Source organism: Epinephelus lanceolatus, chromosome 10, assembly GCF_041903045.1.
Source record: "Epinephelus lanceolatus isolate andai-2023 chromosome 10, ASM4190304v1, whole genome shotgun sequence".
Taxonomy (NCBI): domain Eukaryota; kingdom Metazoa; phylum Chordata; class Actinopteri; order Perciformes; family Serranidae; genus Epinephelus; species Epinephelus lanceolatus.
Genome location: NC_135743.1, coordinates 22,342,409 through 22,364,727, shown reverse-complemented (window position 1 = coordinate 22,364,727; position 22,319 = coordinate 22,342,409). Strand labels below are relative to the sequence as shown.

The 22,319-nt window shown below is 44.0% G+C and overlaps 1 protein-coding gene across 2 annotated transcripts in view; it reads right to left on the bottom strand.

Moving 5' to 3' along the window:
- Positions 1 to 10,146: 10,146 nt before the first annotated feature.
- znf804b (zinc finger protein 804B) overlaps positions 10,147 to 22,319 on the bottom strand; it is a 75,535-nt gene continuing 63,362 nt past the window's right edge. For both annotated transcript variants that reach the window (XM_078171771.1, XM_033641489.2), the window contains 2 exons: positions 16,519 to 16,649; positions 10,147 to 14,998 (listed from right to left, as the gene is read on the bottom strand). In XM_078171771.1, the coding sequence (XP_078027897.1) occupies positions 10,939 to 14,998; positions 16,519 to 16,649 (4,191 nt within the window). In that variant the 3' untranslated portion in view covers positions 10,147 to 10,938. The remainder of the gene's footprint in view (positions 14,999 to 16,518; positions 16,650 to 22,319) is intronic.

Here is a 22,319-nt window from a genome sequence, read left to right as displayed (position 1 = left end):
ATTCTTGATGAGTCTTGAATCTTGATCTTGATGAATTTAAGTAAAGATTGATTGTTTCTATCAACAGGAAACTATATCAGATCATCTATTGACAAACTCACACATTCAGTCATTTTCCATAACCGCTTATCCTGTTGGGGGTCGCGGGGGGTGGAGCCTATCCCAGCTGACATTGGGCGAGAGGCGGAGTACACCCTGGACAGGTCATCAGACTATCACAGGGCTGACACATAGAGACAGACAACCATTCACACTCACATTCACATGGGCAATTTAGAGTCCCAATTAACCTGCATGTCTTTGGACTGTGGGAGGAAGCTGGAGCACTTTGAGAAAAATCACACTGACATGGGGAGAGGATGCAAGCTCCACACGGAGGGGCACCAGGAGCCCTCTTGCTGTGAGGCAACAATGCTAACCACTGCACCACTGTGCCGCCAACTCTCACAAAACTAATGCAGTATAATCCAGTCTCATTCATCCAGTCATATGCTCAGTACTTCCCAAACACATGCATTTTCTCTAAAACCTTACTAAATAGAACATCTCCGCAAAGACTGTGTGACTCACGGACAAGTAGTGTGTCTGGGCATGGATACATGATGAGGCTCAGTGAAATGCATGAGCAGAGTTGAAATACACACGCTTGCCCAGGCCTTATGATGGAATCGAACCTGTGGCAGCTGTGGAAAGGACATGGCCTTTGTACATGGGGAGCCTGCTCTTCCAGATGAGTTAGTAAGCGCCGCAGTTATTCAAATTTTTACTTGAGTTAAAGTGCTGGTGTACTTGCCTCTAAAAATAACTAAGTAACAACACTGCTGTATTGTTGCTATAGTGCATTTACAGACCCTAATAACTCTGAAACAACCTACTGAACACACGTACTTGTTTGTAGAACCAGTAGAACAGAAATAAAATCTTTTCCTGACATTTAACAACTGTTTACATACCTCTAAATAGTCTCTCAGGTTGGATGGGAATTTTTTTCTCCATTTCAAACATGGACTTCAGATATGGCCATGTGTGCTCTGGTGGTAAGGAGTCATTGTCTTTTTCTGTTGTAGCCATTACTGCCACAGGCAAGTTCAAATTGTACTATTACAAAATTGTAGCAAGCACTTTGAACTTGACTGACCAGCATAGGAAGAGTACTTAACTCTGACTGTTTGTTTCCTCCTGTGGTGAACACACCGCATTGGCTACCGCATTTTAGAAAGGAAAAGAAAATTTAGCTTAAATACAATGAGTAACTGGGCCCTTCATAGAAATGAACCTGAGTCCAAAGTACAATTTTTGTCTTTCAAATGTTGTGGAGTAACAGTCATAACATTCCTGAAAAAATCACTCAAAGTACATATACGTAAAAGATGTACTTAAGTACAGTATGCAAGTAAATGTACTTCTTTACAGTCTAACCCAGCAAATGAGCATTTTGTTGGTGAAGTATTCCTTTAGTATCTCAAAATCTTTCAAACACACACTCTTAGTTCAGCAGAATTGGTATTGACCTGCCCAATTTAATCAGTATCTTTGATTTTTTTAACGTAATATCATTTTGAAACACAGTTTGTAGGCCTACATTAGCTTCTGTGCACCTCGCAAAATATACACAGCAGTTGGGACCTTTCTTAAACCCTGATGTATGTTTGGTGCATGTTAGAGGCTGTTTTTCCTTTTTTATAACGTGACATTTTCTCCCCAGGTACCTTTAGCAGTGAGACTATATGTGGTGCACATTCTGTAACACACATATACCACAGAGTATATCTCCATGCACCATGCCTGTTAACAAACACAACACACCACAGGCATCCACTGCTGTGCGGCCCCTTTGAAGAATTTCATAACCGGTAAATGGGAACGTTATCTGAGATTTTGCTCCCGATAGTGACCCTGCTGCAAGCTGAGAGGCCTGTTCGGGAACACAGGGGTTCAGATACCACGATCTGATTGTGTTTAAGGAGCGTTAAATAAAACTCAGGATAAATGTTAACAGCAGTGATACTGTGTGTGTGTGTGTGTGTGTGTGTGTGTGTGTGTGTCTGTCTATATATATGCTGCAGATATTGATAGCTTAATGTGATATGATGTGTTGTTATTTGTGGCCCTGGCTTTGCTCAGAAATATTCATGTCTGTGATGTTTAATGTATGATAATGCACCAGGAGTACAGGCATAGAGGACTGACTACCTGGAGCGGTGCTGTCATCTAGCATTTGGCTTTATAATTAAAATGGGCTCTAGTGGGTTTCTACATTTTTGTGTGTGTGTGTGTGTGTGTGTGTGCGCATGTGTTGCCGTGTGTCCATGCGGCTCATCTGCAGTGCCGTGTGATTAATGACTCCAGGGGTGAGTGAACATCGGCGGTCAGCCCTTTCTGGTTATTCTGAGCTGACCTAGTGTGAGTGGGCCATAGTGGACACAAAGCCTCGGGTGATCTCAAAATCCTTGGCCATTCTCTCACCTGTACATCAGCCTCAGCATTGCAGAAATGTTTTCTCTTGCTGTGAGAGGGGAGTGCAGTTTCTACACAAGGACACACATTCAATCACGGGGAAAGGACACTCACTGTTTACTCGCATTCTTTCCCGCTCCATGCTGAAAATCGCTTTCAGAGAGGCCAGAATGGCTCTCTGAGAGGCCAAAGCACAGAAATAATCTGCCTTGTATAAATACAGCATATTCCTTTGCCTCATATCTGCAAGGTTTAATCTTTAACGTTTCAAATGTCCATGAATGACAAATATATGCATAACAAAAAACTTACCTTGTATGCACAGTCGATGCCTGAGGTGCATTCATACATTAAGTGCACTTGTCCTTTTTTTTTTCCACCTGTATGTCAAACTGCCTAGCAGCATGTGTTCAATCTCCAAGGAAACCAACCCATAATTAGTATATGTGTGCGTGTGCATGTGCCTCTATGTGTTTTTTAATAATCGACGGTAATGAGATGAGCGGAGGGGAGAATAATCCTGGATTAACAGCTTAAAAATGCATGTGTCGTCATAACAACATCCTGATTGGGACTTAATCATTGAAATACACACAAATACTCAGCAAACATACACACACACACAAGCACACACACAGCAACCACCAATTGTCCGTGCATCAGATAGCTGAATGCTACAAGCTGTGTGCATGTGCTGTTTATCCCGTGTTGGTGTATGTGTGTATCGTTGACTTAATTAGAGACTTAAGCGGGGTGCTCCTCTGAAGGGATTAAGGGGGAAATTATCAGAATCTGGAGACTTAAAGCTGAAACCAGTTAAACGGAAACAGGAGGAGGGAGATCAGGACTCAGAGGAGAGAGGAGTTTGAGAGGCAGTTCTACTGTTTACACACACATTCACACATTCACATGTTCATTTGTGTAAATTGTCGTCTTGAAGTTCCATGCGAGCACTCAAATTTGCTTCAAGGTGTGCAAGCTTTTCTTTCTAACCTCTCAAAGCCCCTGTGTGGATGTTTTTGAATCACGGACACCCTGTGTTTGGATGCAGGAGAGATTTAATGGATATTCAATGATGGTAAAGTGACAGAAATTCAGGCAAGCAGGACAAAGACGACCAAGGACAAGATCGACTCCCCTGACTTGAGGATTGACAGATAGGAGCTGCATGCCACTCATCTACATGCCTTTCTTTATGCTGTGGCCGTGCATTCAAACTGTGAATTAACGACATAATGGGAGTGATGGTTATCTGACCCAAGGGTTCTCCTGACAGCCGCTGTGAGAAGCCATGAATCAAGTGACCTTTATCCTGCGCAGTGAAACCATTTCCTGTATAGGATGGATTTCCTGGGTAATGGATGCGGTGTGTCTGACCTGGGAAAAGCTCTGCAGCCGATGGACTGATGCAAAGGGTTAACTCCCACAGCTTTGTGGGCCTTAAAATGACCATTAAAAGGTGTTATGGTCCGTCTTAGAGTGGTCTTATTGGAAAGAATGTGTGTTTTCCCTCTAATCAATATGGCAAGAGGTCAACATCTATTATATGATTCAGATGATTGTGTTAAGTGAAATACTCGGTGAGGAAAAGTTTCCGTGAGAACTGCTGTTTTCTCTTCATTGTATTCCACAGAAACTCATTACATCACATAATTAACTCTCAGAAAAGTCGTCTTCATCATTGATCTGTGTTTTCTGTCAATAAGGCTATTTTAGACTATCCTACCGCTCCCATTGTCTGAGGATTGAACGTGTTCATGCATCTCTGCATGCACACAGTTTGCGCGTGTGCGCTGTTTTTGTTTTGTGTGCGCGCGCATAGTAATCTTTGGTGGGAACATCTGTCTCTCAGAGATAACGTAACCGGGGAATTAGCCATGCTGTCTTACAACGGAGCATCACATCTCACTATTACAGCCTCCTAAATTATACCCTATTACACCTCTATGCCTGTGTGTGTGATTGTGTGTATGTGTGTGCAGATGAGTGTAAGCAATGTGCTGACAGTGTCATGTCCTTGGGGCGCCTGCCAAGTTTAAGAGTATCACAGAGCCTACTACCTCCTCTAATCCTTAAATCCATCGTACAACGCAATTCACATAGTTATTTCTACATAATACAAGTCCTATACAAACAGGTCTCTCCCCAACAAGGGAGCGTAGAATAAAACATAAAATAGGTGGTGTTTTATAGCAGAGGTTCTCCACCTTTATCTTGTCAAGGACCCCTAAATTGAAACACATAAGGTTAGGGATCTCCATTTCATAGGACTTTGCTGCAGGGACATCCATCTGTAAAGATTTTGGTTCTTAGATATGATCAAGACCAGAAATCTATAGTTGTCATCCATCCATCCATCCATCCATTTTCAACCACCTATCCAAAGCTGGGTCGCTGGGGCAGCAGACTGAGCAAAGTATTTCACACGTCCCTCTCCCCAGCAACACTTTCCAGCTCCTCCTGGGGGACCTGTGGCGTTCCCAGGCCAGATGAGATATGTAATCCCTCCAGCGTGTTCTGGGTCTGCCCAGGAGCCTGCTACCAGTGGGATGTGCCTGAAACACCTCTAACGCCCAGGAGACATCCTGATCAGATGCCCAGACCACCTCAACTGACCCCTTTCGACATGAAGGTGCAGCGGCTCTACTCTGAGCTCCCTTACCCTATCTCTAAGGCTGAGCCCAGCCACCCTTCTGAGGGAACTCATTTCGGCCGATTGTATCTGTGACCTCATTCTTTCAGTCATTACCCAGAGCTCACGACCACAGCATGAGCTAAAGCTGTCAACTGCAATCATAAGCAGTGCTATTGATCTCAAGCACACACAGCTGTCAGTCAGGATGTCAAACCCCCTTGTTATAGCATCAGATAATCAATTAAAATCAAATGTGAACACTTGAAAATACATCAGCAAGATAAAAACCACCCAAATTGACAGAAACCATCTTTGGGAAAAATTTGTTTTTGACATGTACTGTAACAAAAATGTAAAATTAACACTGTTATTTTTACTCCCATCCCAAGACTTTTTCATTCAATCAGGCCGGTTAGATGTACTGCCAAATTCAGGCAAATGACGTTGGAGATAGTGAAATGAACATTCACATTCATGAGCTGCAGCTCTATTGAACATTACTGTAGTCAGCATGTCAATGGCATGTTCCCACAAAACTTGCGACATCTGTGGCAACTGTGTTGAGTGATCAAACTGCATATCTTGGAGTGTCATTTTATTGTGACCATCCTAAGGCACATCTGTGTAGTAATGATTGTGTTAAATCAGAATCTCAGCACACCACTCCTGTCAGATGGATGGATTATCTTGGAAAAGGAGAAGTGCTCACTTACACAGATGTTCACAAATATATCTTTTGAGTACATGAAAAAAGCCTTAGATCTTTAACCCTGTAAAATAAATAAATAAATTACAAAGGGAGCAAAAACGTTAACATTTTTGTTCAGTATAGTGTGGCCCATGTCCCGGCTGCTAACATGGACGGGGTGGGGGTTATGACTTGTACTGCAGCCAGCCACCAGGGGGTGATTGAGAGCTTTTGGCTTCCCTTTTTGGAAGCTGTCATGTGCCATCTTTCATTATACAGTCTAGATTCAGTATAGTCACTGTAATGACTCTTACTCACATTAGGCACATTTCTGTAGTGAATTAAATAGTAAAAAAAAAAAAAAAAAACCTTTCCCCTTTTTTACTTGGGACCCCCTTGATCTCCCTCAAGGGCCCCTGAGAGTCCCCAAACCCTTGGTTGAGAACCGCTGTTTTATAGGATAAAAGTACTTTTCCTGGCTCACAATTAGACACGGTGATATATCTTTTTGATGTAAAAGCTTTAAACAGCCTGGAGCCACTTAGCTTTCCATATATTGCACCTGCAGCAACAGCAAAGTCTCTTGATGCATCCGTGGTGACAGATTACTCTTTGAAGTGTACCTTTATGGGAGTTCAGAAGCTCAAAAAAGTTGACAAAGTGATGCACCAGCCCAGAATCATCAGAAATGCAGAATGCCATACAATCCAGTGTGATGGCTGAGAGGACACCTGACTATTCAACTAATTGAAACTAGAATTTCTATTCAGTTCTGAGTGCACTCTAATCTTGAGAGGCTCGATCCCTTTGAACTTTATTTTCGCTTGTAACTTTTGAGTGTCATTTGTTGGCTCAGTGGAAGAGTTGAAATTTTATCCTTGCTGTTAGTATAACTACTATTCCCTAAGAGGCACAGAGATTCAGTAAAAAGGATGTAAATTGGAGTGGAGCAGCCTGGTACTGTATGTCACACTCTGCCACGACTCAAGAAAAACTTTTAATGAATGTCACTGCAAGAGAAAAGGTATGGGAAGGGCTTTCTCTGTGTAATAATAATACTACAAAGCACACTGTGCTGTGGGCGCCGGTGCTGTACAGCATTCAAACATATAAAAGAAACATATGTAGACTCTGAATGAGAAGGAAAGTAGAGGATGAAGTGTAATGGTGCCTTTTCTTCCGCGCAGTCAGAGAACAGCCAGGGGAGCTGAACGCAGCCCCACTGACCTGGTTGAATCAAAGAGAAGGGTAAGAGGCGAGACCAAAAAAAAAGGGAAAGAAAGGGAGAGAGCAAGAGATGGGAAGTGTCTCATTTATACAGCACTGCAATTTGGGTCGATGGATCGCTCCAGTAGCCGTGAGGGGCTCTTTTTTGCTCAATGCAATCTATACCCACAATCTAACAATCAAATGTGGTGCCAATAGAAGTGGTCCTGCCCCGGCAGTGAGCTCTCTGTGACTGCTGGTGTATTTGACCGAGTGCCAGCTTTAGTTTTTATACCTCATTAATTCACAGGAGCGATTGACTGAGGAAACCGTTTCCTCTCGATCATAAATCAACCCACACTCCTGCGTGCGTACACACATGCGCATACACACAACAGCAAAACACGAACACACTAGGGGGCGAATCCCAAGGCTTAGGTAATGATTTAATCAGTCACTGACAGAAAGTACAGTGATATTGTGATTACTAATTTCCACATGACCCCTGTGTGGGTAACTCCTGTGTGTATGTGGGACTTGCAATTTTGCATTATAATACAGTGAAGGTCTTGAGCGCTCCATATTCATGGATAAATTTCCTTTTTAAAATAACATTCTCTGCGTTTTTTTCCTTCAAGTTCTGTAATTGCTTTGGGGCTTTCTGTCATGTGATTTTTTCGTGCATTTTCCCCTTTAGACTTTGTGAGTGGTTTCAGGGTAATGCTCATGAACTGGAGAGAGGATGAAGCCAAAAAATGAAGTGGGTTGATTTTGTATCATTCCATGATTATCAGTAGTGGAGGACTGAGAAGTTGCAGCACATTTGAGTATCTCTAAATTAAAGTCTGGGATAAGAACTCAGCAGTAGTGTGTGTCTATGTGTGTTTGTGTGTGTGTGTGTGTGTGTGTGTGTGTGTGTGTGTGTGTGGCGGAGAGAGGGAGAGGTAGAGATAGAGAGGTTTGATGCTGTAACAGCTGCTAATTATTGCTGCTCTATATTTCACACAGTCTGTTTGATCTCCCGTCCTGTGGAGAGAGATAGGGATTCTCTGTCTCTGTTTCTCCCAAACTCACACATTTTGTACATACACAGACACACACACGCACGCACACACACACTCAAGCTCAGGGGTCACGAGGAGGAGAAAGAGGAATTGTGCTCTAATTACTGAATCTCTGCAGGGGTTGACTTATATTTCTCGCCAGCACCTCAGGACTGGGAGTTTACATTTTGTGTCTTGTTTTTGTGTCTGTATTTATGTCACCGCTCTCTGTAGCCCCCCTGTGTGCTGGGCTGTGTTCACTGATATCACGGAGGGCAAATCAATCCAATCTCTCAAAGCACTCTGGGTAGTCCAAGTCCATAGACCATCTGGATGCCGCTCTGTTCTCTTCTGTGTTCTGCTCCCTGAGTGCCGGCCGCTGCAGTGATCAACTGTTTGGCAAGCAGCTCTAATACATCCGTGCCTCCCCCAATCACCAGGCATGGATGCATAGCAACAGTTACTAACCACCATAACCTTTGGCAAAACATGCAAGGAAGAAGCTCATCGACGTTTCATTAATGATTCAAAAAGATGTTTTTTTTCTTTTATTACTTCCCATGATCTCCAAAACACAACATGCACTTCAAAACTGTCTTAGACTTCAGACATCCACAGTGAAGTGAACCAGGTCAAAGTGGACATAATAATGAAATGTGGTCAAAGTAATGTGCTTCTTTGGACATAATGATGTAGCTGTTTGGCAATAAAAATGACTAATAGCTCACTATTAAAGCAAAGTATGGTACTTTTTAAGGGCTGGCATCTAAGTCTGTGACTTACAGAACAAAAACACTCTCAGACGGATCCCTCTATATTTTAGTTTAAATTGTTACACTTGGTAGATAAACCTATTAAATGCCATCATTACCTTTTTCTTCAGACACTCCAGGATAGTAGTTTTCAACCTTGTGAGATGATTACCAGAAGGAAAAACAGAAATTTAAATTCTTCTACACATTTTTTCCTCTGATCCTTTCTTTTAAGTGAAATAGTGTTTAGTTTTAGCTTCTGTGATATGTAAAACTTATTCCAATTAAAGTGCCTGATAAAGGAAAACTCCTTTGCAACTACCATGCTCATCATTAGCAGAGGTGGGACCAAGTCATTGTTTTGCCAGTAACAAATAAGTCTCAAGTCCCACGTCCTACACTTTGAGTTTCGAGTCCTAAACATCTCATAATGCACTCTTTAAAAAATTTAATGCCATTTATTTTAACAAAAGATTATTTGCATATTAAATTTACAAAATTCTAGAGTGGGTTTTAAAATACGTAGTTTGTTGGAAGTTGTTCCGTCTCCAGTTGTAATTTTTGACCCGCACATTTGCATACTGCAATTTGTTTTTTGGTGACCACTGATTAGTTTTTGTACGTAATCAAAATTACCTTCGTAATCATGTTTCTCCACTGATGCTCAGTAATGTCATGTTAGTTCTCTCCTGAAACTTGATTGGATGCTATTAGATTGATTCAAAAAAAGTGGATCTGGTGAATGAAGTGTCAGCTTGCTGGGAATGAATAGCATTAATGTTGATTCAGGGAATGAAGTGAAATGAAGTGATTTGTAGCACACTTTTTAATCAACATACTTTTTAATTTGTGTGCTTTGAGAAAGTCATCACAGATTTTCAATTTAAAAGGCTCAAGTCCAAGTAGAGTTGTGAGTCTTTTTGATTTTGTCAAGACTAAGGTCATCAAATTTGTGACTCGAGTCCTAACTTCCGGTTGATACACATGCACCCAGCATAGCTTCCAGTTAAATGGTCACCAGCAAGAATGGTTTGCAACTCTATGCGCTTTTAAAGCAATTCTGGGCCTCACACCTTTGAAATGTAGCAACCCCCACAGTATCAATTCTTTATGTGGAATGCGTTGCAACATGTTGCACGATCAACATGCATCAGACAGAATAAGAAAAAAGCATTACAGCCTGTTTATTTTTTTCAGCCAAGTTTTAATGTATCAGGACCAATTCATTCATTGCTGTCTGAACAACCCATGGGTTAAATGCCTCCTGGAAAAAAAATGATCTTATGTCACATATAAATATCAAAAGCTGTTAAGTGTTTGTTATCATAGACGCCACTGAGTGTGGAATAAACATTGCACCACTGGTCGAGGTTAAATCCACCTTTTATTTATTGTTTCCCATGATTCTAATGTTATTACTCACTGTCAGAATATTTACACTATAGAGACAAAACCGGGCTTTACATGTGTCAGATATGGAAATTAGTTGTTGTCCTTCCTACTGTGTATGTGTGTGTCACTTCAGAATTACCTCTATCTTATACACACACAAATACAGTAAACATCAAGGTTAAAATGGCTGTGCTATGCCCCCCGGTCCCTGGAACGTTATTTATGTTGTTGAAAGTCACACTCTCACTCAGATAACTTGTATGAAATGGAGATAAGGGGAGAGTATTATCACTCTTTCTTGCCCCTCTGTCCCTGGCATGAAGGATACTTCAAAAGGCAGCTGGTCTGTCTGTGGTTCAGAGGGAAAGAGAGAGGATGACACAAGCCCAGCTTGTCTTTGAATAGCAGGTGCACCTTTCCCTTTATTCTGGGCCTGAATGAGGAATGATGGAAAAAGCAAAGGATCAAAGTCGGTTTTCTCAATGTCTGCTGCAACACAGCAGAGGCTAGATGGAGAAACAAATTTTCATTTGAAAACAGTCAGTAGCTGGGCTGTTTGTGTGTATGCATGTGTGCGTGCGTGTAGGTGTGTGTATGTGTGTGAGGGCATATGCGAATAAGAGTTGGAGCTGATGCTAGTAAAAGCACTGACTCATCGCCATTTCAAATAGCAGGCTTTTGTCCAAACTAAAAATTCCCTCTCTTTCTCTCACTAGACTGTGTTGCCAAGGAAGATTAATAAACATGGCAGTCACTCTGTGAAAATCACAACGCCTTCTGTTGAAACCTCACTGGCCACGCTCTGTCCATGAAAGACTGTGGGTTCAGCGGTTGAAGGGACACCGGAGAGAGTGGGGCAAGTGGTGTTGCGTGAAAAGCGGGGGACTGGTGGAGGAGAGGGATGGGATGATGGGACAGCAGGATGGAGGGAAACAGGGATGATATGGAGAAGGGAGAGAGGTGGAGGTGGTGAGGGAGGGAGGGGTGGAGAGGGGGCAGGGGGTGAGGGAGCTGAGCTGGATGAGGGTGGATGGCGGGAGAGGTAGATGAGGTGGAGGAGGATGAGGAGGAGGGGGGCACGGAGAGGGCTGCGTGTTGTAAAATGATATGATGGAGGCTGGAGAGAGGGGGGGACGGTGGAAGAGGAGGGAGGTTTGGGACTCTCATAGCCATGGGTTGAGTAAAGTTCTCTTGTTGGGTCACGTGTGGAAGCGGGAGACTGACCTGGAGGGTGTGCTGTGCTTGTGTCTGCATTGTGTCTGTGTGAAGTGACTGGGTCTGAGGCTGTGAAGGGTTGTGCAGGGGTGCAGATGTGTATTGTTCCTCTGAAGTCCCACAGTTTTCTGTCTGTGCCGTGTGTGTGTAATTTGTCTCTGTGTGTATGTCTGCGCTGTCTTGCGTCTGTTCCAGGACTTTCTGCATGTGCTCTCTGGCCTGCTCTTGCAGGAGACGATATTTGTCCATCTCCTCAGCGGTAAAGCTGATTGGCGGAGCTGTCTCTCCACCTTTCTGCTTGTCATCACTGTTAAACTGTGACAAGCAGAGATTTGGCGTGCTGCAGGGGGTTGACTCAACTGTTTCCAGATGACACTTTTGACTGTTGACATGTACTCCAGGATCCACTCCACTGCCCTTAGCCTCCTCTTCCTCCTCTCCCTCCTTCTCCTGACTCTTCTCCTGCAGCCCTTTTGTTCTCCTAGCCTTTCTCTGGATTGCAGGTAGTTTCCCTATGAGAGGGAGAAGCAACATCCTGGCTGGTTTCTGTGGCTTACCAGGGGATAGTCCTGGTAGAGCTGTGCCTGACCTGCTTGTATTGACAAGAGTGGACGGTTCATGGCCAAGATCAGACTGTGACTTGGGCTCCTTAAGCTGAGAAGGGCTTGTGTCACAATGGTGTGTGTTGAGGCCTGGGGCTGTGGGAGCAAGAGAGGATCTGCGTGGCGAGGAATGAGAGAGAGAGCAAGAGGTAAGGCTGGATGAAGTGGACATGGGGCTGCTCTGCTTCTTTGCCTCCTGTGGGGCTTCAGATGAGAGTCCTGGAGCTCCTGAGGATGTCCTGCTGGAGTTCATTGTCAACCCATCCACTGTGACTCCTGAGCAGGTACTGCTCCTGCTCCACTCCCAGCTGAGCTCCGACATGCTGGTGCTGCTGCAGGGGCTGCAGGAGCGCGGGCTGTGGCATCTGCTGGCCCGTGTATTGATCACACTCTGAGGGCTGTATGTCTGCCTACTTGTCCACCACTCAGGGCTGGAGAAGTGTCTCGAGCTTGAGCATCTGGTACCTGCACATTTCCACACACAGCCCGGGCTGTCTCTGCTGTCCGCCCCTGTCCTGGAGCCTGACGTTGATCTATGTGTCCCCCTGTCTTCGCAGCTGTCGCTGCTGCCCCACGTCCATCTGTCCACACTGCACCTGTCCCAGTCTACATCTTCTGTGCTAAGATGTCTGCCTCCCTTGCCCCAGCTGCCAGGACTGGGGCTAAATCTTGCCACCCGATCCCACTCACCTGCTCTGTTTCTCGATCTCCACCCACTCCTTGACCTGCCCTCCTCACTACCTCTAGGACAGCTCCCCCTCATCCACTCCCACTGTTCTGGATCTGACATCAGGCCCCTGTCTCTACAACCTGAATGCCCTCCCATTTTCCTGCCCCTCTCTGTCTCCTCCCAGACTTCATGATGCCTCGAACTCTTCCTCTTACTATGAATGAATTTCCTGTCCCTGTGGAGGAGTTTTCTCTTTCTCGCCGGGCTGCAACCACAGCTGTTGTCAGGGTAACAGCAGTCAATGAAACTCCTGGGGTTGCTATGGTGACCCCTTTCCCAAAACAGCTTTGAGTTACATCCTGGTGAGAAGGAGTGTAAGGAGAAGTGAGACCGCCAGGGAAAAGTCACCGCATCTCCGTCTCGCTTTCCCTCCCCCTCGTTGTGTCTGTCTGCTGTGTGTCTGGCGAGCTGGGAGTCGGCACTGCAGTGTTCTGCCTGCTCTCTGTCTGGCTGTGACTGGGATTCAGTGCTGTGGCTCCTGTGAGGCCTCCTCTTCCTGACAGAGACAGATACTGGCTCAGCCTCACATCTCCCCAGGAGACAGCTGCTCCCTGCTCTCTGCACCCTCCTCCTCCTCTTCGTTTCCCCCGTCTCCCTTTGCCTCCTTTTCTTCCCCCAGCTCCCTCCAGCTTCTCCACTCCTCTCTCTGCCAGTGGAGACTGTAGAGACAACACTCCTCACTTTGCACCTTGCTGATTGGCGCTTGTTTGAACCTTTTTCCTTCTTCCTCTTTCCCAGCTTGCGTTTCTTTGTGCTGGCTTTCCTCTTTTTGCGTGACACTTCTGAGACACCCACGTACGGCTGCGGAGCGCTGGCACACTTGCACATTGTCTCACTCCCACACTCACACCTGGACGGGCTGATGCACATCCTCTGTGTGCCAGGCTGGGTGACAGACTCTAATTTACAGCTCAGGGCTATGATGGCTCTCTCCCTGATCCCTCTTGCACCCCCTAATCTGCCTCCCAGAGGATTCTGGGAGTTTGTGTCAGAGCTGTCATTCTGAGCTAGGTCAAATGGATGGGAAGCTGCCCTAACACAATTCTCCATACTTAGCATGCATCTACCTCTTTCTGCTCTTGTTTCTGACAATGAAAGGTTTTTGTTCTTCAGGAACAGGTGTGCTTCCGTCTCCGCGTCGATATGTTGCTCTGCCTTGAAATTATCCTTAGCTTTTTCCTGTCTGTGTGCTTTCAGCTCTTGTCTTGTCTGTCTTTGTAAACAGGAAGGAGTGTCTGGTGTAAGAATAGCTGACACACGTAGATCTGATTCATCTGAGAGAGTACGCAACTGATTTTGTTGTGACTCCCGCGGATTCTCTGTGAGTTGTTCTGGTTCTTGTTGGTTCAAGAAGAGTGGATTGCAACTGTAGGAGATTTGTGGCTGAGACTTGGTGAACTTGAGCAAACTGACGGGCCATCTCAGACGGGTAGAGCCATCTTTACCCAGCACACACATATACTGACTTCCCTCCCCCCCCCCCTCTGTTTCTTGCTTTCTCTCTGACTCGCTATCTGTGTGTTCAGTGTCTATGTGGGCCCTTGCAAGTGCTGTGCTCCATAGGGCCTCCTGGGTCTGTGATTGCAAGAACAGTGAATCATGGCTCTGATTATCAGGTGCTACTGTGGAAATAGTAGAGTGTGCTTTCACTAGGTCTCTTTTTTCGATCTCTTGCTCCTCATGGGCAGCCTCTCTGGAGATCGGCCCCGTGTCGCTCAGTCCAACACTGTCAGATCTGAACTCATGCTTTTCACTCTCACTGTGTTTCCCCTCATCTGTTGCCCCAATTTCCCTGTCAATGTCTTCAAGCATCCCCTTTATCCTTTCTTTCATTTGTTCCCTCTTCTCTCTTTCCTCCTCCTCCAGGTCAGAGAAAACGGAGGCGGAAGGCTCGAGCCTGGGCCCCCTGCGTGAGAAGCAGAAAGACACCCCAAGCCTGCCTCCCACTCTCCCCCGCCCAGGAAGAGGCAGCTGGGGATACAAGCCCAACCAAGACTGGGGGTTCACTGCAGGAGGGTCTGTATCGGATGCCGGATGTGTCATTATTGGGGACTCTGCTAGAGCAGCAGCTGGGGGTATCTGAGGAGGAGATTGGCATGGATCTTCTGCCTGATGGCTGAGACGGGCTGTCCTGTGTTGCGTAGGAGGGGGTCTCTGGGTATGATTGAAAGGTTCAGGTTTGTCCTCAGGGCTGCGGTCTCTTTGGTCCACATCTCTGTCTTGCTGCTGTCTCACAGCCCTGACTGTACTCCTTAGTCCAGATGTCCTTCCTGTGGCTCTGCAACAGAAAGTGAAATATTCCTGATTTTAGTTTGGCTTCTTTTACATTTAAAGGAATACTGTGTAAGATTTAGGGGGATTTAGTGACACCTAGTGGTGAGGATTGCAGATTGCAACCAGCTGAAACTTCTCCCGGTTAGAATTCCATCAGTGTTCAGTTCGTTTTTTTCAGTTCAATTCAACGGGCTTTATTGGCATGACATTTAACATGTGTTGCAAATGCACAAATACAATTAAGAGGCAGTGATTAAAGTTCATTAAAAATTCAATACAATTCAATAAAAGTGTGTTTTTACTGTTAGCAGAATTATCAGCAGAGGTCTCCTCTTCTCCAAAACAAACAGACCAGGTGATTTAAACCAGTAAAAACACTAATCACAACAGTTTCATGCTACAAATCAGTGTTTTTCCGGCACTGTTTGGCATGTCAGAGACGGGCTGCTTGCCCAGCACCAGCTAATGTGTTCACACCTCTTTTCTCTGATAACTTAAGAGCCAGATCTAGAAGAGGTTTTTACTGGGAGCCAAATCATCCGCAGAGGTCTCTTCCTCTCCAAAACAAACAGACCCGTTGAAACACTGAATAAAGCAGTTTCACGTTAAAATCATAATTTTCCCTCGGCTCTCATCGTGGAGGGTCTTCTTACTGAGGTGGCCAATGTGAAAACACTAATGGCCCTATCTAGAGCAAGTATTTGGTTTGTCCGTTCTGGGCTACTGTAGAAACATGGCGGTGCAACATGGCAATCTTCACAGACAAGGACCTGCTCCCTTTGTAGATATAAATGGTTCATTCTAAGGTAACGAAAACAGGAATCTTATTTTCAGTTGATTCTACACAACTGAAAACATCTTATTATACTGTACTATTTTTGCCAATATATGCCCCTAAATCCTACACACTGGACCTTTAAATAACTATACAGGTATATATAGTGCATGGATATAACATTAAAAGGTAATTATAGATAAAGGTTAATTAATAATGCATTAGTATGCTATTGAGAAAAAAGAAAAACGACATAATGAAAGAAACAAAGAATAAATCAGAGGCTTGGCAGTCATAGTGATGTCGTTCACATATCATTGCCTGATTATAGGAAAACACATTTAATTGCAGAGGGAATAGGTGCAATCAAGTTGATTATTACGTGATGTATTTTTTTTATTGGTTGTTTTGATTACTTTAGGTATGCAAACCCAGGGGCAAGTTATCAACGTGTTTCACTTCGACTTCGACTTTCCACTTTTCATTTTTCTCTAAAACTTTCATCCCCTCCTCTTACAAATCATCTTCTCTCAGAGCGCTGGCAAGACTGTGTCTTCATGTAATATTTACTTCACCTGTGGCCTGTCTAGGACAACTGGGTGCTCTAACATCTGTGGATACATCCATCAAATCTAAGAAACGTTGACTGGATGTGACGCACTCTAACCCTCCTGGACTCCTGCCCCTGGTCTCATTACACTCACACACCACCGCACAGACACACACAAATACACACGCCTCCTACCCACCGCTGGGTTTCCTGTTGCAGCTGTGCGAGCTGGTGCAGACGCCTGAGAGCCTTCTCCTGTTTGCGCTGGTCCTTCCATGATTTCGAGGCCACGTTGCGAGCAAACTCTCTGTGCTTGAGTTCCTTCAGCCTCTGCAGGAAATGAAAATTAAGGATGATAGAGGGAGGGACAGAAAAAAATGTATGTGGAGGGCACGGGGTAGCAGGCGGCACAAGAGTAGGACAGAGAGAAGAGAGGAGAGAGTGAGGGGATTAGTTTTCGGAAGCTCTCTGCAGGCAGCTGTCTTTCAAACCGTACACATCAGTCAGCAGCGTTTGCAGATGTTCTCCTCCAAAGCTCATGTCCAATTAACTCCATTCAGCCCGGAAGAAAGCGTCTTCCCTCCAACACACAGCTTGAGAGCAAACATAACCCAACTGGTGAATAGCAGATTACAGACGCAGCTGAGATGAGTGACATGAGTGATTTAATGATGATGATGCTCTTGCCATTGAAATCTTGAAAATGTTCAGCCCTTGTCAGTCATCACAGCTTGTTTTGAGAGACCTTCTGATCCAATGACATCTTCTTTTGAGCTGGAGTGCACCAAAGGCAATGATTTGCTGACGCTGAAATTGCACATCACCAAACACAAAGGCACGGCCACTTATCATTGACAAAGTAACCATCTGAGACAATGTAAAGGCCAAAGGTTTCACTTGACAAAATGCTAGACCAGTGTAAGTAAGTAGTAACTCTAGCACATCATAGTGTGAGTAGTAATTTAATTTTGAACAAACTGGTGGGTCTTCACTTGAATCATAGTGCATGTAAGGAAAAACAATTAGTTCAATTTTGTGTGTGTTTTGTGCAAGTGTGCATGAGTGTATTTCATCTGAAACTATGTGTCTATAGCGATAGGTGTGCCAGTCCTCTCAGGGAAACAATGATTCATGCCTCTTGCTCCGGTTTCCTTTTCTGACACACTTTAATCCCTCCTTTATCCATGCTTGGCAGGTGTGTGTGTGTGTCTGTGTGTGCATGTGCATGTTGGTGTGTTTCTATTTGTCTGTGCATGTGTGTCTAAAGACTGAGGAGAGAGTAAGAAGTTTGGAAATAGCTGCAGAATCGTGCACCACTATCCCCCCTATCTCCTGTCTTATTCTCTATGGCGTCCCAGTATATTTCAGCTACCTCAGTGTGCAATCCATCCATGACTTATGGATTCAGGATGTGTTGTTTATTTTATATATTTGTGAATTCATCCTGTAGTATAAGTTGCAACAGGATTACACCACTCTCACTTTTAGATTATGTTACGCTATTATCCACCCATACAGTATGTATCGCACACGGCACGCACACGTGCACTCATCAGATTAGCCCCTCAGACATCAGATTTATTTATACACTCACTCTCTTTCACACCCAGATCTTATGCTTGAGCTGACAGTCGTCAGGTTAATCTCTGCTGAGTCTTACACAATCGGGTGTCTTTTTACATTATTGCTTGATGCTTAACATCCCACTGTCAGCTCACTGAAAGCAGCATTAAGTATGTGCCAGCGGAGCAGCACTTGTGGGTTTGTGTCTCTTAAACATACGTGTCTTACAGTATAGGTGCTAGAGCATTGCAGATGTGTGTAAGATCACGTGCGTGTTTGTTAGTGTGCGGTAAGGAGCTTTGAGGGGCTTTGATGCCAAACTCATTCTATGGGAAATATTAATCATGTTCAAGCAGAGAGGCATACATAATGAACGACGGCGGACAGAGCCAGGAAAGAGGAGGAAGAAGGGGGGAAGAAAAGATCAGAGTCGTTGTACTGTAGCTGTCCATGGCACTGACTGAGAGAGAGAGAGCAGTCTATAATAGATGGAATATATGAAGATGAATTCTTCCTTCTTCCGCTTGCATTTGCACTCTGCCAGGTTATTGTTCTCTCTTAAAAACAGGTCCCACTGCAGGCAAACCTGTCGCTAAATTTAGAGCCAAACAAAATATTGCACGCAGAACCATTTTCACTGAGCACACAGGGCCAAGATATTTCCGTTTCCCACTTTAAAGCGGATACTTTTGTCTTCAAAGATGATGTCATGTCCCCAACAGCGGGAAGTGATATTACTCTTGCTCTCCAACATGCCAGTCTAGCTATGTGCTGTGAAGCTCAATCCGTCTGTCAAAGCCCCGATCAATATTCCTTTAGATGTGTTAAGGAGTGCTCAGGCTGAGGCAACTATGGATGAGTCTGAGCTGATTCATATCCACTAGGGCCTCAGAATGAGGGATGATGTATTCTTAGGTAGCATGTGAGGGGCCATGCTAATGGGCTGATTGCTCTTTTATTTAAAAGGGAGCGTAATTCTCTTGTAATGAGCAATTTCTGTAATCAGCAGTAAATGCTGATAAAGCGCTGCATTCAGACATGTTTATCCCTGAATCGATGACAAGGAAAGGAGACAGAGCAAACGCAATCAGCTTCCATTCTCCAAAGCCAATACTCCTGCAGGGAAGCTGTCTTCAGCTAGAATTTCATCTGTTGTCTGCTCAGTAGGCAGAGTGTGCATGCATGCCTGTATGTGTGTGTGTGTGTGTTCCCACAGTGCCAGTGGCTACTGTCAGCTCAGTGCCTCATGCAGCTCGTTTCATGTGCCTGCCGCTGGCTAAAACAAAGCATTAACATTGGCCTGCAGTTGCTTCGATTCATTTTCAAAGAACAATGACAGTGAAGGAACTGTCTTATTTTATTTTTATTTCATGTTGCACAGTGTGGGCGTTCAGAAGTGGGAAGTGGCTTGGCTCGGTTGAGAGACTGCCTGTGTTTGTGGACGAGTGTGTACATGGGTAAGTGCATGTCTGTATGTTTTTGTATGTGAGTGTATGCCTTGGCATGACAACAGATAGCTGTAGGAGAATGTGCTATCAGCAGAACCTTCAGCTTGTTAGTCCAGAGTGGAGGTTGCGTATGAAAATGGATGTGAAAGCAGAACGCAGGAGGAAACCTGCTGCTGGGCCTTTTCCTAATGGTCCATTGGCCTCATCTTGTCCAAACCGGAATAATAGAATCATACTTGAGCTATGACTAATAGCTCCATGTTTTATTTGGAACCGAATATTTATTTTTCTTCTGGAGGAAATACAAATTGAAGAATAAAGTGAATTTTGTAGCAGCATCCTTATGTACTAGATACATACAAATCAACTGCTCTAAATTTTGAACTAGAAAAAAAGCGAGAGAAACTTACATCATTATGAAACTGGGATGTGGAGATTAAGTAAAACTGAAATACTGTGCACATTCTGAGTTTTCTTTTCTTTCAGTTTTTCAGTCAGGTTGCTTTGTTTACTGTTTTTATTTTCTGCAGGGCAACAAATAAGACATGTTACCCACCTGATTCTATTCCTCAAGTCTATTTATAATGTATTAATTTATTGTAACCTAGTTAATCACCTGGTTCAACTACTGGGTCTCTTTATTTCTGATACAATATTAAGCCTAATGATCTGTTTGGTCTTCCTGGAACTCTTTAATGCTTAAAAAAACTCAACCCTCCCCCCCCCCCCCCCCCCCCCCCCCCCCCAAAAAAAACAAAAAAAAAACTTTACACTGTTTCATCGCCTTGATACTGTCTGACTGTCTAAGGGTGCTTTCATAAGCGGACCAGTGCTCTTGATTGGTCAGAATTTGAGTGCGGGAAAAAAACAGGAAGTAAACAAGATGTTGAAGAAGAGTACATTTGCAAGATAAATGTGACACTTTCTAATGTCACAATGGAGGGACAACTACACAGGTTGATTTTAGTGCTGGTCATCGTGGACTATATTGCTGTCGTTGTTCTTTTTAATCAAACCATACAGTCTGAAAACGAGGCGCGGCTCCAACTAGAAAACAATGTTTTGATGCATTGGATGTGCTGAATGTGCATATTAAGGCAGTACAGGAGGAGGTGCACATTAATAATCCTCCAGGACTGTAACATGCTCATGTTTAACCCAAACAATGTGTCATGTGACTGCAGTTGGTTTGGATCGAGGTCAGAACACGTTCTCACCACAAACGAACCACACCAGAATTTATTTGTAACCGGACTAAGACCACCTCTTCAAGAAGGTCTTGGTCTGGTTGTTTTGGTATGCTCCCAAGTGTGATTGCTGTGTTTACACCTGCCCAAACGAAGTGCACTTTGGGGGCAAACGAACTTGAGTTTGATTCAACCGAACTAAACCGGCCAGGTGTGAAAGCACCCTAAATTATCTCCGCTAGGCGTAAGCCTGGAAGGGATCATGTGTTTGAGTGTGTGTGTGTGTGTGTGTGTGTGTGTGTGTGTGTGTGTGTGTGTGAGTGTGTGTATCTGTCTGTCCCCAGCTAATCTTAACTACTACTGGACCAATCTGCCTAATATTTTGTGTGTGCATTTATGACTGTATGCTCAAGGACCTCTCGTGATTGCGGTGATTCATAATTGTTGAACAACCTGTTGTTTATTGACTTTTTTTACTGTTATCGATTGATGACTCCTCACTCCTCTTAAATGGATGGTAGGGGCCACAGGTTTTACAGAAATTGCTCAGCTAAATGCAGAAAGCCTTGCCTAGTCTGTTGCAGGCCACATTTTGGCCTTCATCGTGGCTCAAAAACCGACATCCATAGAAAAGTTAAGTCATGAGTCACATTTTGAACTAGAGCATCAACAGAATAATTTCATAGTTGATGTGTTATCATTTATAAAGTTAGGCACAATATGAGATGAAAAAAGCCCAGTTTTGTTTTTTTTTCCCCGCCATCTCGACTGTAAGGAAGCTGTGTTTTCTTGAGTGGGTGTATTGTCTCAAGTGGACATGGCCAGCTCCAGTGGCTGCCTGGCGGAAATCTGCACTTGAGTCTTCTAAGTACACTTTTCCAATTGTATGAGAATTGCTTTGCTTTTCCACTAAAGATGACCCTTTACCTCTCTTTGGGCTTTCAGAGACCCCTGATTTAAATAACTGTGGTCTGTGTCTGTGATTGATGTTGACAGTATTTTTCATGCAGGATCCCTACCCAATACCAAATTAGTCAGTATGATTTCAGTTATTGCAGTTTTATAACACTTTGTTTCAAATGGTTTGAACCGGATGGACGGACTGACTGGCACACTATACAAGTTTTTGTTTGTCAATAACTTTTGAGCCAGCAAAAGGAAAATATATTTGTTCATGCACAGTCCATATAGCATATAAAATTTGAATAATGTCCTTCTTTGGTTTCACAGCAATGCTTTTTAGTCATTCGTGTATTTTCACACCTTTTTTCTCATGTTCATGCCCAGTTTGGTTTGGGTTATCACTTGACTGCTTTCCTACAAATTAACTTTGAATAAGGTCAGAGAAGAGAAAATAAGTTTGACTTTTGCAGTTATTATTATTCTGACATATCCAGCAGCTGTGGGCAGTGGTCACCTCAGAGGGGGAGCCATGGTGATACAATTGATGCTCTCTATCGTGTCCCCTCTGGTGGAAATAATTGGCGGCCCGTATTACTGTCTTTAAGAGGCCGTGGCACACTCATTCTTTATGCTAGCACAACGGTAGTGGTATCTTGTGAAACAGGACAACCTAAGGTATTCATTGGTACCAATCATGTAGGCATAGCTTGTTGGGAAGGGAACTACATAATGCACCAAATTGTTTGTTAAATTTTGGCAAGGGAACACATGGCATGGTCATTTTCAAAGGGGTCCCTTGAACTCTCACCTCAAGATAGCTGAATAAAAATAGGTTCTATAGTTTCCTTACAATCAATGTACACCTTCAAATTAAGGCTGTATATTTGTCTTTTTAAGCA